The sequence below is a fragment of the Micromys minutus genome (genome assembly GCF_963924665.1).
Source record: "Micromys minutus genome assembly, chromosome: 2".
Taxonomy (NCBI): domain Eukaryota; kingdom Metazoa; phylum Chordata; class Mammalia; order Rodentia; family Muridae; genus Micromys; species Micromys minutus.
The window spans coordinates 52,221,933-52,240,530 of NC_137971.1; the positions used below are offsets into that span (position 1 = coordinate 52,221,933).

An 18,598-nucleotide genomic window follows, 5' to 3' on the forward strand; every position below is an offset into this window, starting at 1 on the left:
TTATTTGACCTCCAAGCATGCTCTATGCCTGAGTGAAATACCCCCACTAGACTTTTTTGTGTGTGTGTTGGGGGGTGGGGCTTAACATACACATACACAGTTGAATTTTTTTCCTGGTGCTGCAAATTTCGGCCCAAACCTTCCTGGTGCATGCTAAACAGCCCATTTAATTTTTAAAATTGACATATCCCATGACATCTTCATTCCCATAACCCTTCCTCCTATGCTCTTCAGGCACCCCTTGGGCCCTACTGCTCAGGGTCCTCCAATGATTGAGTTCAGTTCCTGTCGCCAGACTTGCATCAGCAAACTGGTGTCTGTTCTGATGCTGATGCTGGGATGGTTTGTTCTGAGACTGGGGTGTCCGGTGGCATGGTACTCAGAGCCAGCTCATCTTGGCCTAGGATGCCATCTTGGTCTTCATCGGTTCTAGAGCCACTGGGCCCAAAGAATTTCACCATGGCACGGACCTGTGGCAGCTCTGAGAAGGTCTCTACTGCTAACAACATGGCCAGGAGCCCCAGGAGCAAGTAACCTGCGGAGAAGAGGTTGGGGCAGCTCTTAGGGTGCTTGGAATGCTTCCCACCCAGTTCCCAGGGTGACCATTCACCATGACACTACTTGCAACTCTCAACATGGCTCCCAGTGTTCTTTGAACTACAACAACCATTTTGTGCCCTAGGGTAGGATCTCATTGTGAATTGTAGTCCCTAGTGGTCTATGGGAGTTGTAGTCCAGGCTCCTCTACCCTCCTCTTTTTTGGACTCACCAAGAAGTGCAAACTGCCCAAGGTGATAAATGGCTGGATGCAGGCCGCGTCCCTGGGCAGGCAGCAAGTCTCCTAGGCCGATAGTGCTGAGGGAGCCGAAGCAAAAGTAGATGGCTTCTAACAGGCTGCAGTCACCCTGTATTCCCCACAGCACCAGTGCTGGCAGCAGCATGAAGACACAGGCCACCAGGAGGCCCAGTCCTGCTGCTTGGAGCAAAGCAGCCTGGGCTGGTGCCAGCTGCCAGCGAGCAGCTACCCAGGCACGGGGGCAACTGAACACAGGGAGCAGGCAGTGGCGTAGGGCAGCCACAAGTGCTAGAGAGGCTGGTAGCCCAAGGGCTGCATAGACCACACAGAAGGCCTTTCCACCAGAGGATAGTGGGGCCATATGGCCATAACCTGTAAAAAGAGAAAGTAGGGAGCAGCAACCTTTTGAGTGGGATGCCCATGAGAGTCACCTTTTCTCCATTACCTCCCACGGAAGTCTGCCTTTCGGTGATGACACGAATGCTTCAGGCTGGGGTCCTCGTTCACTGGATGGTGGACTGTTTTGTTTTTTTTTTAACCTCACTTGGTTACTGTTTTCTTTTTCTGGAAAATTAATCCCGAAGACATATTCCCTGGGCCTTCCGTGGCTGAAACAATTTACAGCTGACATTCTGGCTTTGAGAGATCCTTCCTTTTTCTCTGTACTTCAGTCGGAGCCTAGGGAGCCTCATACATTCTAGGCAAGTGCTCTACAACGCATGTATCCCTAGCCTGATACTGGCTTCCTGGGGCTCATCACCAATAGTTCCAAATCTTTCACTTGTGACATTCCATCTACTCCTTCCCCAAATGTCTATCTATCCGGGCCCTGGGTTACGGCGAAGGAAGAAGGTAAGGAAACAAGACGTTCTGAAAAGAGACAGCACTCGCGAGAGGCAGCATTGACAGCCAGAGAAGCAGAAGCAAGAAAGGGGGAGGTGGGAGAGAGGAGCATGCTGGGAGAACAAGATCACCAGGGTCCATGGGCTACAAACACCAAAGCTCCTAGGAGTCTGAGGTGAGGTGAGAGAGCAGTGAGGATTGGGTGGGCCAGCAGGATGTGTTCTAGAGACAGGTTCCATCCTGTTCCAGCCAATTGGAAAAGAAGCTAGAAATACATATTTCACTTTGAAAAGTATTTAGACTATTTGCAGGACAATGAAACCAAACCAAACCCCTAGGACTATTTCTGTGCCTAAGCACATCTGTTCTCCTAGCCAGGAATTTCACTAACCTTAACTATTTATTTCTGCACCCTGTTGACTGGGCTTCGAGCACATCACCACTTCCTCTCCCCAGCCTCTCTTGAGAGGGCGGCTCTAAGCTTGTGCTTCCTACAGCATCTCTCTAGCCAAGAGTCTATCCCACCCTGATGTGTTCTCTGCCTGGCTTCAGACCTATGTGACTGGGACTTCTGCTGGATTCAGAGTGCTGAGGGGTGAGTCTGGGGAGGCCACACCCCTCCTGGCAGCTTAAGTGGAGGCACCAGTTGGGGTGTGTTGTGTGGGGAGCCCCAGTTGTGATGTCAGGCCTGATAGAGCCCTGGCTTTGTCTGGAGCTTTGGGGTGGGGGAAGGGCTTGCACCCTATAGCTCTTGGGTACTCCTCCTGGTTTGCCTGGTGGTGGTGGTGGTGGCGGCCTACCGGTGGTGGTGAGGATGCTGGCGGTAAATAGGAGAGCTGAGGGCAGATCCCAGTTGCTTGTCTCTGAGCCGTTGCCCAGGCTGGAAACTCCGTGGGCCTGTGCTCTCAGGACCGCACCTAGAAGTTCCTCCAGTGCCTCAGGTGGCAAGCAGGCCCTGTGCTCTGCCTGGAAGGTAGCCAGCTCGGCCTGGAGCTGAGTCTGGAGGTGGAGAGCTGCAGGGCCCTCCAGGGCCTGGAGCACCACAGCCCCAAGGCCCATGGCCAGCAGGTGGGCCATAACCAGGAGCAAGTATCGGGCCCATGGTTTCAGACTTCCCATAGCATGGCACTCTGAGTCTGGGAAGGTGAGGGAGTAGGCTAAGCCACCAGTGGCACCAGGGAGGGGTTGTGAAGGGCGTGGCTGGGAGGAGGTGCTGAGTGGGTAGGTGGCTTAGATGACTAGGGTGAATGTGAATGGAGGGAGGTGAGCTGGAGCATGCCCAGTTTCTGGGGCAAGATGTGGCAGCTGTGCACTGGGGGTGGGCGGAGGAAGACACTGTGGTAAGACGGCTGAGTGAGAAACCCCAAGTCTGAAGAGGGCCTCACACTTACGCACACAAAGTCACACCTCCTCAGTCACGTATATATCACTCATTCAGACACCAGGGAAGATGTCAGACATAGCTTTGTCCTCTCCTGGTGCTCCCACAAGAAAGCTGCTGATAAACCACCAGGGAGCAGTCTGCAAGGAAGGTGAGCTTTCCAGGAAAACTCTTTGAAGGAAGTGATATTTCAACCAGAGAATAAGCTAGTTATGGTGCTGGAAAGATGGAGGAACACTTGCTGCTGCTTTTCCAGAAGACCTGGATTTGATTCCTGGCACTTACATGGTGGCTCACAACTGCCTGTGATTCTGGTTCTAGGGCATCTGACAACCTTCCTCTGGCACAAGTGTACCAGGCACACTTGTGGTAAAGACATACATGCAAGCAAAACAACCATCTATATAAAAAATAGGGCCAAATGAAGGCACATGCCTTCAATCCCTGCATTTGGGAAACAGAAGGGCAAGATCTCTGTGAGTTCAAGGCTAACCCAATCTACAAAGCAAGTTCTAAGTCAATTAGGGCAACAGAATAAGACTGTTTCAAATAAAATTAAATAACAATTTAAAGATAACATCAGGGGGAAAAGTCAGTCATAGGAGTCAGAGACTAACCATGAAGAAGGGGCTGAGGAGACAGGCCTTTGAGGACAAGGAGACTCAAGATCTCTAGAGGATGCTGAGGCATTCTGGGTGGACAGTGGTCATCTAAGGAGAGGGTGGGAGAGGCACTGTGGGACTCAGACGGACACAGCTGGGAAAGAGCATGAGGTAAGGGTACTGGACAGGTGATGCTTCAGACTTCCTGTTCCAGTTCTTGCTGCGATCTCCTGCCTCTCTGGTTGGACTGCAGACCTGGAATGGCCACCTGTGTAAATTGGGGGATTTCACTCATAAACTGTGGAAGGATGTTGCCCTAAGGCATAGGGTGGGAACCTCAAGGCCAGGACAAGAACAGCAGGGTGGGTCGCCATGCTGCCAGGTGTATGGGTTCAGTCATATCCAGGGTATGGGCTTGACAAACCCTCGAGATGTGTCCTGGAGGGCTACAGGTGAGATCTACCTGGGGTGGAGACAACACTTTCTGGGAAAGATTCCTAGAGATATTTGGGCCGGGCCCAGAAGACAGGCAGGGAGCACCCAGCAACAGGAACATCCGGGCAAAGCGTCACTTGAATGGTAGAAATGGCTCAAGTAAAAATGTGGCATGGCAAAGTGGGGCAATGGTGAGAGCTGGCTGGGGTGGGCCTTCATGACTGTCCAGCTGTTGGGTTTGGTCCCAGGAGAGGAGTATGGCACAGAGCACCCTAGCTTTGCATCAGGATATGTATATTCCCCTTTGTTTTAGGGACATGAAGACAAGGACATTAGATTACTTCCAAGAAAGGAGACAGATGACATTTGGGGAGACAGCTTACAAGTTTATTTGGCTTCATTGGCTCCCCAGGCCAAGGCTCCAACCTTGGCTGGGGCAGTAGAAAGGCACCCAGAGAGCCCCGGCTCCAATAACCTCCAGGGTAGGAGGTCCAGGAACTAGGCCTTGGAGGCAGGGGCCACAGTAACAGGACTTGGTCAAAAGTGCTGGTGACACCTGAGGTCGGCCCCTTTCCCCTGGACCTCCCCTCTTCCCTGTACCACTCCTGGGGGCAATTCCCTGAGACAGGCTCTGGTCCTCCTAACCAGCTAGGTACAGTGTCAGGCCCCAGTGGGGTAGGTAAGTCAGGGGGACCTACAGTTTGTAGGCATGTGGGGTGTAGCCCCCATCCAGTGTGAAGGCTTTCTGTGCAGTGTAGTGTTCCTGACCCCCAAAGGGTCAGGGTTTCTGGGGGAAACCAAGGCAGCCACAGAGGCCTTCCTGGTTCCTCTTCCAGTGTATGCTATGCCTCCTCTGAGGCGGCTGGAGCATGGGGGGCGTGGTCTGGCCCACTCAGGGCCCTGCTTCTGGTGCCCATGGTGCCTGAGAACCCATGTCTTTGGTTGGCGTCCTGCAGTCCTGGGAGCCTCCCCGAAAGGGGTTGGCAGGTGGGGAGTCCCAGAAAGGATCTGAATCGGGGAATAAGGTCCATGGTGCCCGTCGGGGTGCAGGTTGTGGAGAGGGCAGGGGTGAAGGCCGTGGCCCAGCTGACACAAAGCTCCATGGGTCAATACGGCTACGGAGTGGTGAGGGCCGAGGTCGGCTGATGAGTCCCAAAGGTGGTGAGCGAGGGGTTCCAGGGGTGCCAGGAGCAGAGCGTGATATTCCTGGTGGGGGTGAAACAGTTCTTCCTATGGGGTATAAAGGGGTACATGGTTAGGCATCCACGAATTCTTAGATGTCCCTTGGAGGAACCGCTCTGCTTTTGCCTGAGCTTCCAGCATTTCAGTGAGTTATGTTATTGCCTCATTGGTTCTAAGGCTCTTTATGTCCTATGTTTCAGGGTCAGGCTGTCTTAGGCCTATCTGGGCTTGGCGACTTACTCGCTGTGGGAAGCCCGGGCTCTACATCTCTATGTTCTTCGCTCCTTACATTTCCTCATACAAGCTGGTGAGACAGCTTAGCAGTTCCAGGGCTTACTGCCAAGATTAACAACCTGAGTTCAAACCCTGGAGCCCAGGTGGTGGACAGAGAGGACCGACTCTAAAAGCCACATGTGCACTATGGTATGTGTGCCCCCACAATGCACAAATACATGTCAAATCAATTCATGCCCTCTTATAGCCTGGCACAGTGGAACATGCCTGTTATATTGGAACCTGAGATGCTGAGACAGGAGGACTGGGACTTGAGCCCAGGCTGGGCTACATAGGGAGACCTTGCTTCAAACAAACAACTTCATCTAAGAACTGGGCATAAGAATGTTTCATACACAACTTCTATACAGAATGGGTATAGTACTTGGCCCAACCGATCAATAGGAGTCTGTTAACATTAGGGAGATTTCTGCATTTCACAGCTGAACCTAGAGCTCTCCCAACAGCCACAGAGCCTAAGAATCTATTTTGGGTGCCCAGCAGCTGTCTATGGTCCTCCAAGTTCCTAGTTATTCTTCCCTTCTCCGATGGCTTCTAGGGCCACTTACCACGTGTCTCTTCCCGCCGAGGGCTCTTGGCTGATGGCTGGCCAGAGGGAACACCTAGGTCCAGCAATAAGGGTCCAGGGGTGGATGGGCTACGGGCATCAGGTGTTGTTTGTGAGAGGCGGATGAGAGGGGTGGAGGGCAGTTCAGATGGGCAGGGTGAGGGCAACTGTGCAGGGGGTGGTGCTGTTGGGGACTCCCCACGGTCACGGCTCAGGCCTCCAGGAGGTTGCAGGTCTCGGCCAAGGCCTAGGGAAGCCAGCAGAGCGGTCCCCCGTAGCAATGCACGTTGGATCAGTTTAGGTGTTCCAGAGCTACTGCCCCGTTCTGTGGGCCCAGACCGCCGTGGTTCCTCTGGCTCGGGGCTAGGCCTCGGAGGATTACCTGTGGGTATCAGTGACACAGGTTAGAGTGAGGCTAACATGTTTGCCAGGTGAGCATCCTAGATGGCTTTAGAACGAGAACTGAGTTCTGTTTCTTCTTCAGATCTATCTGTAACACAGCTTTCTCAGCTGCTGAACCTTTTCATCACACACATTCTACCAAATGAAAGGGATCTGGGGTCAGGGGCAACTATCAGAAGTAAAGCCTGGAAGTAGTTGTTGTAGAAGATAATCCTCCAAGCAGAACAGCCCACATCATCAGAGTAGCTGTAACTTCTTGCAAGACAGCCTTTCAGCCAACTGTTCTGACAGTCCCTCTAAGCCCTTCCTGCTCTAATCCCCTGTGCCCTTCCCTTCCTTGCACCAGGCACCCAGCTGACCAGTCTGGAGTAATAGGTTGGCTGTAGGAAGACACAGAAGACTGGGGAATGTGAGCTTCTGCTGTGAGTTTTGCTCAGAGTTCTGTTGGTTCAGGGAGCCCTCTTATAAAAAAAAGTAATTTATTTGTATGAATATTTTTGCCTTCATGTGTGTATGCATATTACCACTCATGCCTGGTGCTTACAGAAGTCAGAAGAGGGCATGGATCCCCTGGAACAAATTAGACCAAAATGTAAAAAAGAATCTAAAAGTATTAAAATAAGCAAGAGAAAAATGTCAGAAGGAAGTGAGAGTGGAGACTGGAACCCATTAGGGTAGCAATTCCTGAAGTCAGTTCTGAGGTTGCTAAAGTGACTTGTCCAAGGTAACCTGCCTAGAATTTAAAGTTGCCTCTAAGCTCCCTGAATGTATGAGTGAGCAACCCGGCCACTGAGGAGATGTTAGTGTGAGAGGCTTGACCCGGAGATGAAGCGAACTTGCTTCCAAGGTGCTTTGGGTTGGTGAGTGGCTCTTGACAATACCCTTTAGGCAGTTTTCTGTGGTACAGCCTAACTGTAGGCTGCCTGAGGGCAAATCACAGTGATTAGGTTCCTAAGGGCCAGAATAAGGATAAGGTGAACAATCCTTAGTAGTGATATATGCATCTTCTGTGAGACTCAGTTCCTTGACTCAGCCAGCTTCCTGCCTGGGCATTCAGAAGGTCAAGGTCATGTATCATCATAGACCAAGATGGCAGCAATAGTATATAGGCTTGGGTTAGGGAACCACAAGCTTGCTCAGCAACTAGGCTGGGCTGGTAGGACCATCTCAAGATGAGGGACCAGCTGGAAAGCTATGGGATCTAAGTCTTGTGTCTCTTCTTCTGGGACCTCAGGGAAGACATAGCCAGAGGGACTGGCAGGACAGTCAAGGACTGATGTGATCTATACCTGGGTTACAGGCCCTTGGATTCTCCTTTGGTCCTTCTGACCTGGTACAGTTGAGAACAATGATCTTGGTTTTCCAGGTTTCAGTTCAGCCCTCATACAACAGCCAATTGTAGGCTACAACTGCTGGAGCAAAACCTATGGGAGCTGGAGAGATGGCTCAGTGGTTAAGAACACTGGCTGCCCTTCCAGAGGACCTGGGTTCAGTTCCTGCCACCCATACGGTGGTTCATAGGCATCTGTAACTTCAGTTCCAGGAAATATGATGCCCTCTTCTGGTTTCCAAAGGTAATGCACACACAGTGTTCAAACACACATCCAGAGAAAACATATATATATATATATATATATATATATGTGTGTGTGTGTGTGTGTGTGTGTGTGTGTGTGTATGTGTGTGTGTGTATATATATATATATATACACATATATAATAAAACAATAATTAAAAAGTATTCTTGGTAGAGGGAAGCTCAAGTCTGTTCTGGCTCAGATTAACCCCAGTTCAAATCCTGTTCTGCCAGTCCCTATAGTACCTCAGTTTTCTCCTCTGTAAAAAGGAGCCAATGACATCTACTTGGCAAACAGGAGAAAGCCAATATTAGCTGTAATTATTACAGAATATAGGTGGCTGTGTGTGGGTGCTGAATCGGCACAGCTAAACAGTTTGGTGAACAGGACTCTAGCCTAAAGTAGCCATTAAAGTAGGGTCTAGGGCAGCACTCTCCAAACTTCCTAACACTGCGATGCTTTAATATAATTCTTCATGTTGTGGTGACCCACAATCCTAAAACTTTTCATTGCTACTTCATAACTATAATTTTGTTCCTGCCATGAGTCATAATGAGTGAAATATCTGTGTTTTCCAATGGTCTGAGGTGATCCCTGTAAAAGGGTCACTCAACCTCCAAAGATGTCGTGACCCACAGGTTGAGAAACACTGGTCTGGATCTACATTCTGCTGTGTGCAGCAGGTAGGGCTGGAGCCCCCCCCCCAGACAAATCACAACTTTCTTGACTCTGTGGAGACTGCATAGTGTTGAGCTGAGCTGAGCCCTCATCCCTCTGAGGTTGGACCCCAACTGTATAGAAGAAAAGCTTCCCAGGAAGCCCTTTGAGTATGTGGAAGCCACATCATCTCTGGTTAAGTCCTTAGCTGGAGGTTTGAGGTAGCTTACACCCTTCTTTTAGTCTTATCTTTTATACCTAAAATGGGGAGAACAATGGCTCCTCACTTAGGGGTCAGACATATTATCTCCCTCCCAGTGAGGCTGTTATCGTCACAGAGAACAAAACGGTCCTGAACATCCTCAGATGTACATGAGGGTCCTGGGTCTTTTCCTGTCTCCTTATCCTCTTTTCCACCCATAGACTCCTCAGAAGGGACTAGGAAAATCACCGTGGAAGCTGTTAGTATGATCTCTTCTGGGTACCAGTGGAAGAAACCGTTCCCTGTATCTTGTCCTTCCCAGAGCCTGCTGAGGGTACAATATTGCACAGGGCACTAAAAGTCCTTAACAGAAGGACAAGTCTCTAGAAGCCCTGAGGCCTCAGGTAAGTCCACTTCTGTGGGCCTGGAGACCTGGTGGCTGTGCTCTAGGTCTAGTTCTATGCAGCCTAGGCTTTCGTTTTCTTGTCTTGAGTTCTTAAGTCACTTCTGTCGCTGGCTTAAAGTCTACCCTAGTGCCCCCAGAAAGAATTCAGCAAGATCTGATGGGGAGACAAAGTCCTTACTCACCATTGAGTGCTGGGGGAGTAGAAGGGGACCCTAACGGGGATGAGTCATCTGAATCTAGGTACCACGTGGCTTCATCCATCCGGGACCTTCTCCTGGAGACGAAGCACACTATGAGTCTTAGGCCTCTAAGATAGAACGACAGGGTGTGGGGCACTGAGGTACTCACCTCCCATTCTGGGCCTCCCCAGGCTTGGGGGAACTGGGACCCCAGGCCCAACAAGCACGCCTCTCTCCATTGCTTGAATCTTCAAGACGTCTAGGGGACTGGCGACCCCAAGTCTGGCCTGATTCTGCAGGTTCCACTGTAAGGGAACGCTGTAGCTCAGAGTTCATCCTTGTCCTCCTTTATCCTAACAGCTAGGATGGGTGGGGTGGGCTGGGCTTAGATGGGTGAGGACTTGGGCTAGTAATGAGGAAGTCAGGAATATTTGCTCTGCCACTTACTGGCCATGAGGCAAATTACTCTTCACATTTCTCACCAACACTCAGTAATCCACTAGAAGTGAGTTAATATTTGCAAAGCATTCAGAAAAGTAAAGACTATGTGACCAAGCGCGGTGGCACAGGCCTTTAATACTGGCATTTAGGTCGGACAAAGTTGAGACCCTGTCTCAAAAACTAAACAAACCCCCCAAAAGCATGATATGATAGAATTACTTGGTGTGGGGGTTGGAGGGAACTTAAAGGTAAAAGTTAGATAAAGGGGACAGAAGCCTGGAAGCAGAGCACAGTGAGGGAAAGTATATAGTAACAGGGTACGGTGAAGGAGGGCAGAGCCATCTCTAGACATTAGGGAAAGTTTTAGGGGTTGTGGGGAAGGCAAGGCAGACCATTTCTTACACTGGATGGCACGGAACCGAGGGAAGGTGGGCGAGTCCCCAGCCCCAACCTCGAACACATTTCTCCTCCGGTCAAGGCCAGGAGAGGCCTGCACAGTGATGCGGTGTTTGAAATCTGGGATTTGGGAAAATAAAGGTTTTAAGGAAGTACTCAAAGGGTGCACCCTTAAGAGGCTCCTAGACCTCTCCCACAGTGGCAACAGGAGCTGTGTGCTTGGGGGTGCTTCACTACAGTCCAGTCTCGGCTTTCAGTAAAGAGAGCCGAGTGGTTGGTCCCCATCACCAGCACAAACCCGTGAAGAAATAAGTTTACAGTGTGGGCAGGCTGGCCCCACCCTCTAGTCCTCAGAGCTCTTCGAAGCACCACTGGCAGCCTGACATGCAAATATCTGTCAGGACCCGCCCAGAGACGCAAAAGAAAATCCCAACCCCAAAATAAACCCCTTCTTATTCCAGCTGGTCAAGACACCAAAAGCCAAAGCCAGTACACTTGCTTGATCAAACGCCCTGGCGCCAACAGCCAATGGCAGAGAAGCATCCCGGAGCCCCGCCCCTTACCCAGGGGCATGCTGATGCGTTCTCCTCCGTCCCTTGCCCGGAGCTTGCTTCGCTTGAAGGTGCCGCGGCGGCGTCGCACATGCGGCCGTTCTCGGTCTACCTGCTGCAGCAGCAGCGTCAGCTCGCGCTCGAACACCTCCAGCTCCCACTGCGCCAGCAGGTGCTCGCGCCTTCGCAGCTGCTCTGCCTGGGACCGCTGCTCGCGTGCAGCGCGTGTCAGTTCCTCCTCGCGGCTCAGCAGTTCCTATGCTCGGAACAGCAAAGGAGGTGAAGTTAACTAGGCATTGACCCAGACCTCCCACCTTATCTCTATCCCATCTTGTGTCCCCCATTCTTCCCACCTTTTCCTTGGCCCGCAGCTCATCAAAGAGGCCTTGGATCTCGCGTTTCCAGCCCTCCTGCATGGAATGGAAGGAGTCCCGCGGCATCTCCCGCAGCACCTGCGCCTCTAGAGCTTCCAACTGCTGCAGGATGGAGGCGAAGTCAGGCCTGCGGTGGGGGTCCTGTGCCCAGCAGTCTAATGGTGCAGGATAAGAGGTCTGTGAGTATTTGTGTCTGGCCCAGGGAGTTCTGCCCCTCACCTCTCCAGCCCTATTTATTATCTTACCAGCCATGAGTTGTGCGAAGGGCTCAGGGCAGGTGGATGGAATGGGTAATGTTAACTTGTTTACAGCCACACCATAGGCTACCGCAAGACAGTCGATACCACGGTAGGGCACCTCCCCAGTCAGCAGTTCCCACAGCAGCACCCCAAAGCTGTAGGGGACACAAAAGATTTGTATGTTCAGCTTAAAGCAAGGAGGAATTAAATGGCTTGGGGTCTAGGCTTCAGCCTGTCTGACCACTTCTGGTCTTAAGCACCCCTTCTCACCCTCTGCCGCCCCACACTGTCCAGTCCCAACCCAGGCTGTACCTCCAGACGTCGCTGCCCTTTGAGAAGGTGGAGGCCTTGATAACCTCAGGAGCCATCCAAGCATAGGTCCCCGCAGCACTCATCTGTGTGGTTTTGTGCCACTCTCGGGCGAGGCCGAAGTCAGTAATCTTTAGGGTCTTATGCTCCATGTCGTCACCCTCAATGGGCTGCAGCAGCAGGACTGGGGAAGAAGTGGAGCCGGATTGTGGTGGTGGGAAGGAGAAGAGCCCGGACGTGCATCTGACAGACAGCCTAGCCAGGTACTGAGTGCACAGAGGGGGCTGCTGAGGATCCAGCCTTGAGAAGGTCACAACTGGGGGTTGGGGGAGACCCAACTACTCAAGTAACAATTGGCACACACTTACTGGCAAGAGATTACTAAGTTGCTGCCTCTTGAGTACTAGAGGCCAGATTTTTACACTTAGTTCTAACTAAAACAGACAAACTAAAGTAAACCAAATGAAACAAACCCATGAATTATCATTGTACAGGTAAGGAAGCAGCAGGGAAATAATCAAGGTCACAGCAAATAAAGATTCTGCTCAGCCCATGGCTTCGAAGCTAATGTTCTAGCTTTTTCCTAACACTGAATGGAATGAAAACTGTAATGTGGTAGGTTTTCAGTGTTGGTGGCTCTGCTTTCAAGAGAAACCTGAGCCACAAATGGTGGCTCACTCCTTTATCCCAGCACTCAGGAGGCAGAGGCAGGTGGAGCTCTCAGTTCAAGGTTCAAGGCCAGCCAAATCTACAAATGGAGTTTCAGGACAGCCAGGGCTACACAGAAACTCTGTATACACACACACACACACACACACACACACACATACACACACACACACACACACAGAGGAGGGGGAGGGAGAGACAGAGAGAGACAGAAGAGGAGAGAGAGTCCTTGAGTCTTGCCACTTTGCTGAGGCAGAAGTATGAATTAGGCTAGGGAACAGGAGGGAAGACCTTAATGAACAAAGAAGATCTGGAGGTCACAGCACTGTATCACAGCTTTTCACTCTTTCACAGCAGAAGACTTCGGAAGATGGGTGTGAAGAGAGAGGGAGGGTGAAGGTTCTGGTCACACTTGGCAGGGGTGTTTAGTTTTGATCCAAGTGTGGCTACCACTCTCAGAACAAGAGAGGCAGGATAAAAACAGTTCACGTGAGAAGCTTAGAGCAGCAGAGGACAAAGTCAGACTCATCAAGGATCCCTTCTGTTGTGAACACACGGCAAGCACACCCCCTAGCTCTCTTACACTGGGTATCAGCCAAGGCTGCACTTGGGACGGGATAGGTACTGAGTGCAAGGAAGAGGGGGAGGGCACCTATGTGGCCAGGTGAGCCAGGGAGGGCTTCTTGGAAGAGGAATCACACCAGGTTTTTATCTTTGAAGGCCTGAAGCTGGAACGTGTTTCTGCTGCTGGCCAAGCCCTGCAGTTTCATGGGTGATTAGACATTACTGCCCAGCCCCTACCCACACCATCCATTCCCAGGGCCTCTCCTGCTTGACTCTTCTTTTCCTTCAGGGCCCCTCCCACTCTCAGCTACTTCAATTCTGGTGCTCTTCAGAGCTCAGACTCTGTCACCTCTGGGCTGCCTCCATCTACCCCCACCCCCACACTTCTATGGCACCTTTTAAACTTGGAACTCTAGGCAGGACAGCAGTGACATGCTCTACCTATTAGCAACATGCCCTGCATGGCTTTCTTATGCTCTCACTCCTGGCAGACTTCCTTTCAGTTTCTCCTAGGTCAGAGAGTAGTGCTGAACCCCACTTGCCCCTCATCTGCAATGGCTCAGACAAGGCAGAGGATGGCAACAAACATACCTCACAGGGTTGCTGAGGAGTCTTAGACCAGTTCAGACCTTAAAAAGCCTTCAACTTGGGTCCTGACATATGGCAGAACTGTTCTGTCTTTTGGCGTAGAGATCTCACGTCTGTCAGAGCCCACTCTTGCTCTCCACCCTTAATCCTAACTTCCGCCCTCTAGTCCTAGGTCAGCCTGCCAAAGGCAGCAGGGACCCGTTGTTAGGCCTGTGCAAGCTCATCTCAGGAGAAACCCCAACAGGCTGGGGCAGGAAGGAGGAAAGAGCACAGGTTCTCTCTGGAGCCAGGACCCACCCTCCACTGAAGACTTTTTTACTGCCTCTAGCCTGGTCTCTAGCACACATGGGTGCCCACACACAGGCAGAGCACACTCTGCAGTGTATTTTTAGGAGGGAGCCAACCTGCCTCACTTTTGGTTGTGGAGGCAGTAATTCAGTGTCTCAGGACTTTATGGCCACTGTGTTCCCTCCTGTCTTCACACTAGTATCTGCCCAGCACCTCACCTCTGCATCCTCAGATTTTCCTCCCTGTTGTCTTGCATCCTGCCTGGGTCCTGAGTTCCTTAAGATCTGAGTTACTGCGATGCTCAATGGAGACCATGGGCGTGGGAGGTCAGGGGCCACCCAGAGAGATGAGAAAGCCCAAAACTTGGGGCAGCCTCATGGTCATCTCCTTACTGTCCCCCACCCCCTCCTGGCCTTTGTCAGGCTAGGGAGTAGCCTGGCCAGCTCACACCTCTTCCGCTTTCCTCTCATGGTCCTTACTTCTCCTTTCTAGGAGGCCCGGGCCAACTTGGGGGGGTGTTTTTTGGGGGCAAATTGGGGGAGGTCAGGTCCAGGCCGGGCTGGCTGGTCAGTCCTGTGACTCGTGGGCCTGGAGAATTCCCCCTTCTCTCCAGCCAGGCTTCCTCACAAGGCCCTCATTGTCCAGGAAAATCATGCCATTGTTTCCTGCCTGATACCCCCCCCCACAAGCTCAGGGACTCCCCCCACCCCAATCCCACAGACAGCAACTCGGGCCTAGGACTGGGTCTGTGAAGTTGGATGCCAGGCTCAGAGGCTGAGGGCACCTTGCCTGCCCTTCACCACCACCCAGACTCTGAGAGAGAAACAGGGGAACTAGGGCCTGGGGCGGGGGGGGGGGGGGCACGCACAATCCCTGGCTCCTTCCTCTCCTGAAACCCCTCCACCCCCAGCTCTTTCCTCCCTTGCAGGCAGCTGGGCCAGGGAGGGAACAGGGGCTGGAGCTGGGGCAGGAAGCCAGCCCAGGGGCAGCAGGAAACACAGGAAGCGGTGTGGAGGGTGGGGAGCAGGGGCCTGGACTATTGTTCCATTTTTTTCTGGAAAGAACGGAGGAAAAACAGAAGACAGGAGCCCCCACCCCCCGGGCCTTCGGGGAATCCCCCTCAGGCTAGTGGAGGGAGCATGTGTGGGGTCCCTGTATGCCTCGGGCCCACCCATTCTGCTCTATAGATGATAGGGGGTACTCAACTGGCAAGGAATTGGGGCTCCCTGGTTCTATTGCTGTTTTTCTCTAGCCCCTGATTTACAGTAAGCCGAGGCCAAGAGGCTCAAAATGTCCGTGCTGATGCCCCTAACAATCTTTACACCCTTCTTCTCTGGTCATCCCACGGAGCACCACTTCCACCGCATTCCCTACTGTTCCCAGCCTGTGCCCTCTAGTCCAGAAGACCCAGGTCCTGGTGTCCCCACATTGCTGGACTCTTGCCTCTGAGCCTGCACTGTGGTCAGGCCCTGCCCAGACATCCACCCAACCAAGTACTTCACTAAATGCTGCCTGTTTTGGAATGGCTTGAAGCCTGCCCACTTCAGGAAGCCGTCTGAACCTGTCACCAATTTTTCCTGGGCTATGACAGGCAGCAAATGGGAGTCTGAGATAGTGAGCAATGGAGCTTCACTAAGCATTCCCAGCTCTACTGCCTGAAAATATTTGCATCCCTGCATGGGGGACCCACTGCTTGCTGGACATCCTGTGTCAGGGCTTCTGAAAGTCCTTAAGCTGCTCTGGCCTCATTGTTCCTGTTCTAGGAAGGCTGAAATTGGGGTTCTGAGTTAAAGTAATTAGCTGGAGAATATGTAGTCAGGAAAGAGTGGGATGGACCAGCCTTGATCTCCATCCAAGCAGGGAGGAGGGTCTTCCCTTCTGAGATCTCTGTTCTGAAGGAGCTACCTAAGGGGAAGGGAGAGCAGCAACCATGTTTATATAGTTCAGGGAAGGGGAAGACTGGAGTAGCAGCTTCCAGGAAACTTCCCTGAGGTTGTGACCATGGTAAGGCAGGGTGCTGAAGGCCCACCTGAGAGAGCTCAGTTTTTAAAAGTTGTTGAAACTTCAGCTAACGGCTGGGACAAGGAACTTCTAAGACAGAGGCAGAACTCTGCCAGGTTCCTGGGATTCCTGTTTTGGGGTCACTGATAGGCCACATGGGTATTCCCTGGATATCTAATACTTCTCTCAGGAAGGAGCTCGTGATCCCAGCATCTTCCTTACTAGGCTTAGCTGAGATAGGAAATGTGTGCACCTTGGCCTCCCCGTCCCCGTTTCATACCCCTTGAAACTCACTGTTGTTGGACTTCAGGTCTCGGTGTATCACAGGCACTAGAGCCTCACAGTGCAGGTAGTGCATCCCTCGGGCAATCTGCACAGCCCAGTTGACCAGCACATGGGGGGGCACACGCCGACCAGCCAGGGCACGGCTAAGAGGCCCACCAGCTGCATACTCCATCACCAGGCATAGGTTTGGCTCCTCCAGGCACACAGCTTTGAGTGCAATGATGTTGGGATGTGCCAGCATGGCAAAAAGCCGGGCCTCCTGTCGAACACTCTCAGCTGTTACACTGATGTCCTCATCAGGGTCCTGTCGAGCTGCTTTCACAGCCACCAGCTCCCCTCGCCAGCTGCCACGGTAGACCTTGCCGAAGCCACCGATGCCGATCACCTCCTCCAGTCGGAGCTCCTGGAAGCTGGCCACCTCACAGGGGGGTGTGCCTCCACCCCGAGATACATAGTTGGATGGAAAAATGCCCACCTGGCCACCCACCTGGCCCGCCCACCAGCCCTCATCTCCTGAGATGGCTGCATCCCTAGACAGCACCTCCACACGGTCACCCTTCCTCAAGGCTAGTTCATCCTGCCCATTGGGTTCATAGTCGAACAAGGCTGTCCAGACAGGATTGGCATAAGCCGCTGTTGCCTTCGGGGACCCCTCCGGTCGGATTCCACTAGTACCCCCGCCACCCCCACTGCCACTGCCGTTCCATGACCCCAGCGGGCTCTTGAGGAAGAGGTTCTTCAAGGGCTCCATGGCAGGGAGCCGGCGTTGGAATGTGTGGGGGACCTTCTTCGGGTGCCCGTGTTATCCACCCCCGCTGGCTTGTGAGGCCCTAGTGCCGGAACCTGGGCATCCGGGCCCTGGCCCTCAGCCCCAGACCCACGCCTCTCTGGGGAGCCAGGAGTGTCGCCTCCCGGCCCCCCGCATCTCGGGCTTCTGGAGGAGGGCACCAAGGGCAGTATGGTCAGGCTGGAGGGGTGGGGCCCACTGGCCTCCGGCGCCTCACCATGGCTGAATTGGAGCGGCAGAGAGTCCCTCCGTCCCGAAGTAGTCCTGGGAACCTGGCTCCAGCGCCCGCCTACTGTGAGGTGGGGCCTGCCAGGGTCAGCGTCTGGACTCTGGTTGTTGTCTTTAGGCACAAGAGGTAAGAGAAAGTCCCCAATTGAGCCGATGCTACTTCTTCCCGGGCTAATAGCGCCTTTGGCCCCGACAGCTCCGACCCCGTTCCCTTCTTCCTCCTCCCTTTGTACTTTGGCCCCGGGGGCGGGAGGCAGAGGTGGAGGGTGGAGTTTCACTTTTTTCCGCTCTTCTCCCTCCTGCAGGAAACAGCATCAGATGACGCGGGCGGGTTGCACCGCTCCCCTCCCGGAGGCTCCCGGCAGCTGTGCCCAGGAGTTCCCGGGGAGGTTGGCCAAGAGAGGTAGAAGGCGGGCAAGGTAGTTCCTCCTGCCTCCCCCGCCCCCAAACACACCATCACAGCTCTAAGAAAAGACTTACGGTTAGGAGCTCCGCTGCTTATGGCTGAAGTGGATGTCTGTCTGCAAAGACAGACCTTGTGTCTGAATCCTCATCAGAAAAATCACCCTTACGATTGACCAAAACCCAAATCTGGTCTTGGCTACGAAGTTGAAGAACTCTTTGAGTTTCATTCTTTTCATATATGAAATAACAAGATACCCTGCTTTTCAGTGCTAGAGGGAGATGTGAATACAGAAGTTTGGAACTTCAAATTTTACTTACACATCAAGCTCTTGCAACTATTTTAAATTATCTTACTTTCACCTGAGAGGCAATCTACTTTTTCGTGTCCTTTTCCCAAGAGGCAAAATCTTGAAACTGTTGTTCAGAACTTTGCCCGGGATTAGATACAGAGTTGACAGGCCTTCAACAACCTCCTCGTTAGTTCGTCACTCGTCTTGGGTCTGTCACTTTAAGAAAGGCGATGTCATCCTATTTGACTACTCAGGTCTGATCAGGATCCCTCTGCATCGGCTAAGCTCTGACCCGGAAGTAGAGGCGTAAGCCTGCGACGAGTTGACTTACGGTCTAACATTAGGAGAGACGGCCCAAATGGGGGGGAGTGACCCGGTAACGTAAACTGGAAGTAGCCGTGAGGCGTTCCAGCCTCCAGCTTTTCCCCGCTTCCTGTAACGCATTGGAAAAGTTTTGCGCCAGTCATTAAGTCGTTACCCAATGGCGACTCATCCGAGCGTGCGCATGGGCCAACTCATTTCCCATTTTTTGGGCTCTCTGGAACTTGACTGCACGCGCGCCTAAGACATCCCTGCACTCTGCATCCTGTCACTTCACTACTTCTCTGCGCTTGCGCACTTTGCCGCTAGGTTTTCCTTTTCCGGGTCCCAACAGGTTCTAACGGGCGCATGCGCCAATGC

General features: G+C 52.5%; 2 protein-coding genes across 3 annotated transcripts; both read right to left on the reverse strand.

Moving 5' to 3' along the window:
• Window positions 1–302: 302 nt before the first annotated feature.
• On the reverse strand, window positions 303–2,758 carry KCNK7 (potassium two pore domain channel subfamily K member 7; the record flags this gene model as incomplete). The annotated part of the gene is made up of 3 exons (XM_080913630.1): window positions 303–535; window positions 770–1,168; window positions 2,440–2,758. The coding sequence occupies 3 exons, from the start codon at window positions 2,756–2,758 to the stop codon at window positions 303–305; spliced, it is 951 nt and encodes a 316-aa protein (XP_080769756.1).
• Window positions 2,759–4,454: 1,696 nt separating this feature from the next.
• MAP3K11 (mitogen-activated protein kinase kinase kinase 11) lies at window positions 4,455–18,359 on the reverse strand. 2 transcript variants are annotated; one of them, XM_080912361.1, is made up of 12 exons: window positions 18,249–18,359; window positions 17,703–17,743; window positions 16,217–17,521; window positions 11,816–11,996; window positions 11,510–11,658; window positions 11,244–11,419; window positions 10,903–11,146; window positions 10,346–10,459; window positions 9,672–9,807; window positions 9,506–9,597; window positions 6,082–6,462; window positions 4,455–5,287 (listed from the first exon to the last, which is right to left on the reverse strand). In XM_080912361.1, exons 3-12 carry the CDS (start codon window positions 16,956–16,958, stop codon window positions 4,950–4,952), a joined length of 2,553 nt encoding a protein of 850 aa, XP_080768487.1. In that variant the 5' UTR covers window positions 16,959–17,521; window positions 17,703–17,743; window positions 18,249–18,359; the 3' UTR covers window positions 4,455–4,949. The 2 variants fall into 2 exon arrangements, with proteins under 2 accessions (XP_080768487.1, XP_080768486.1); XM_080912360.1 differs by lacking the exon at window positions 18,249–18,359 and having other exon boundaries at window positions 17,703–18,121.
• Window positions 18,360–18,598: the final 239 nt, after the last annotated feature.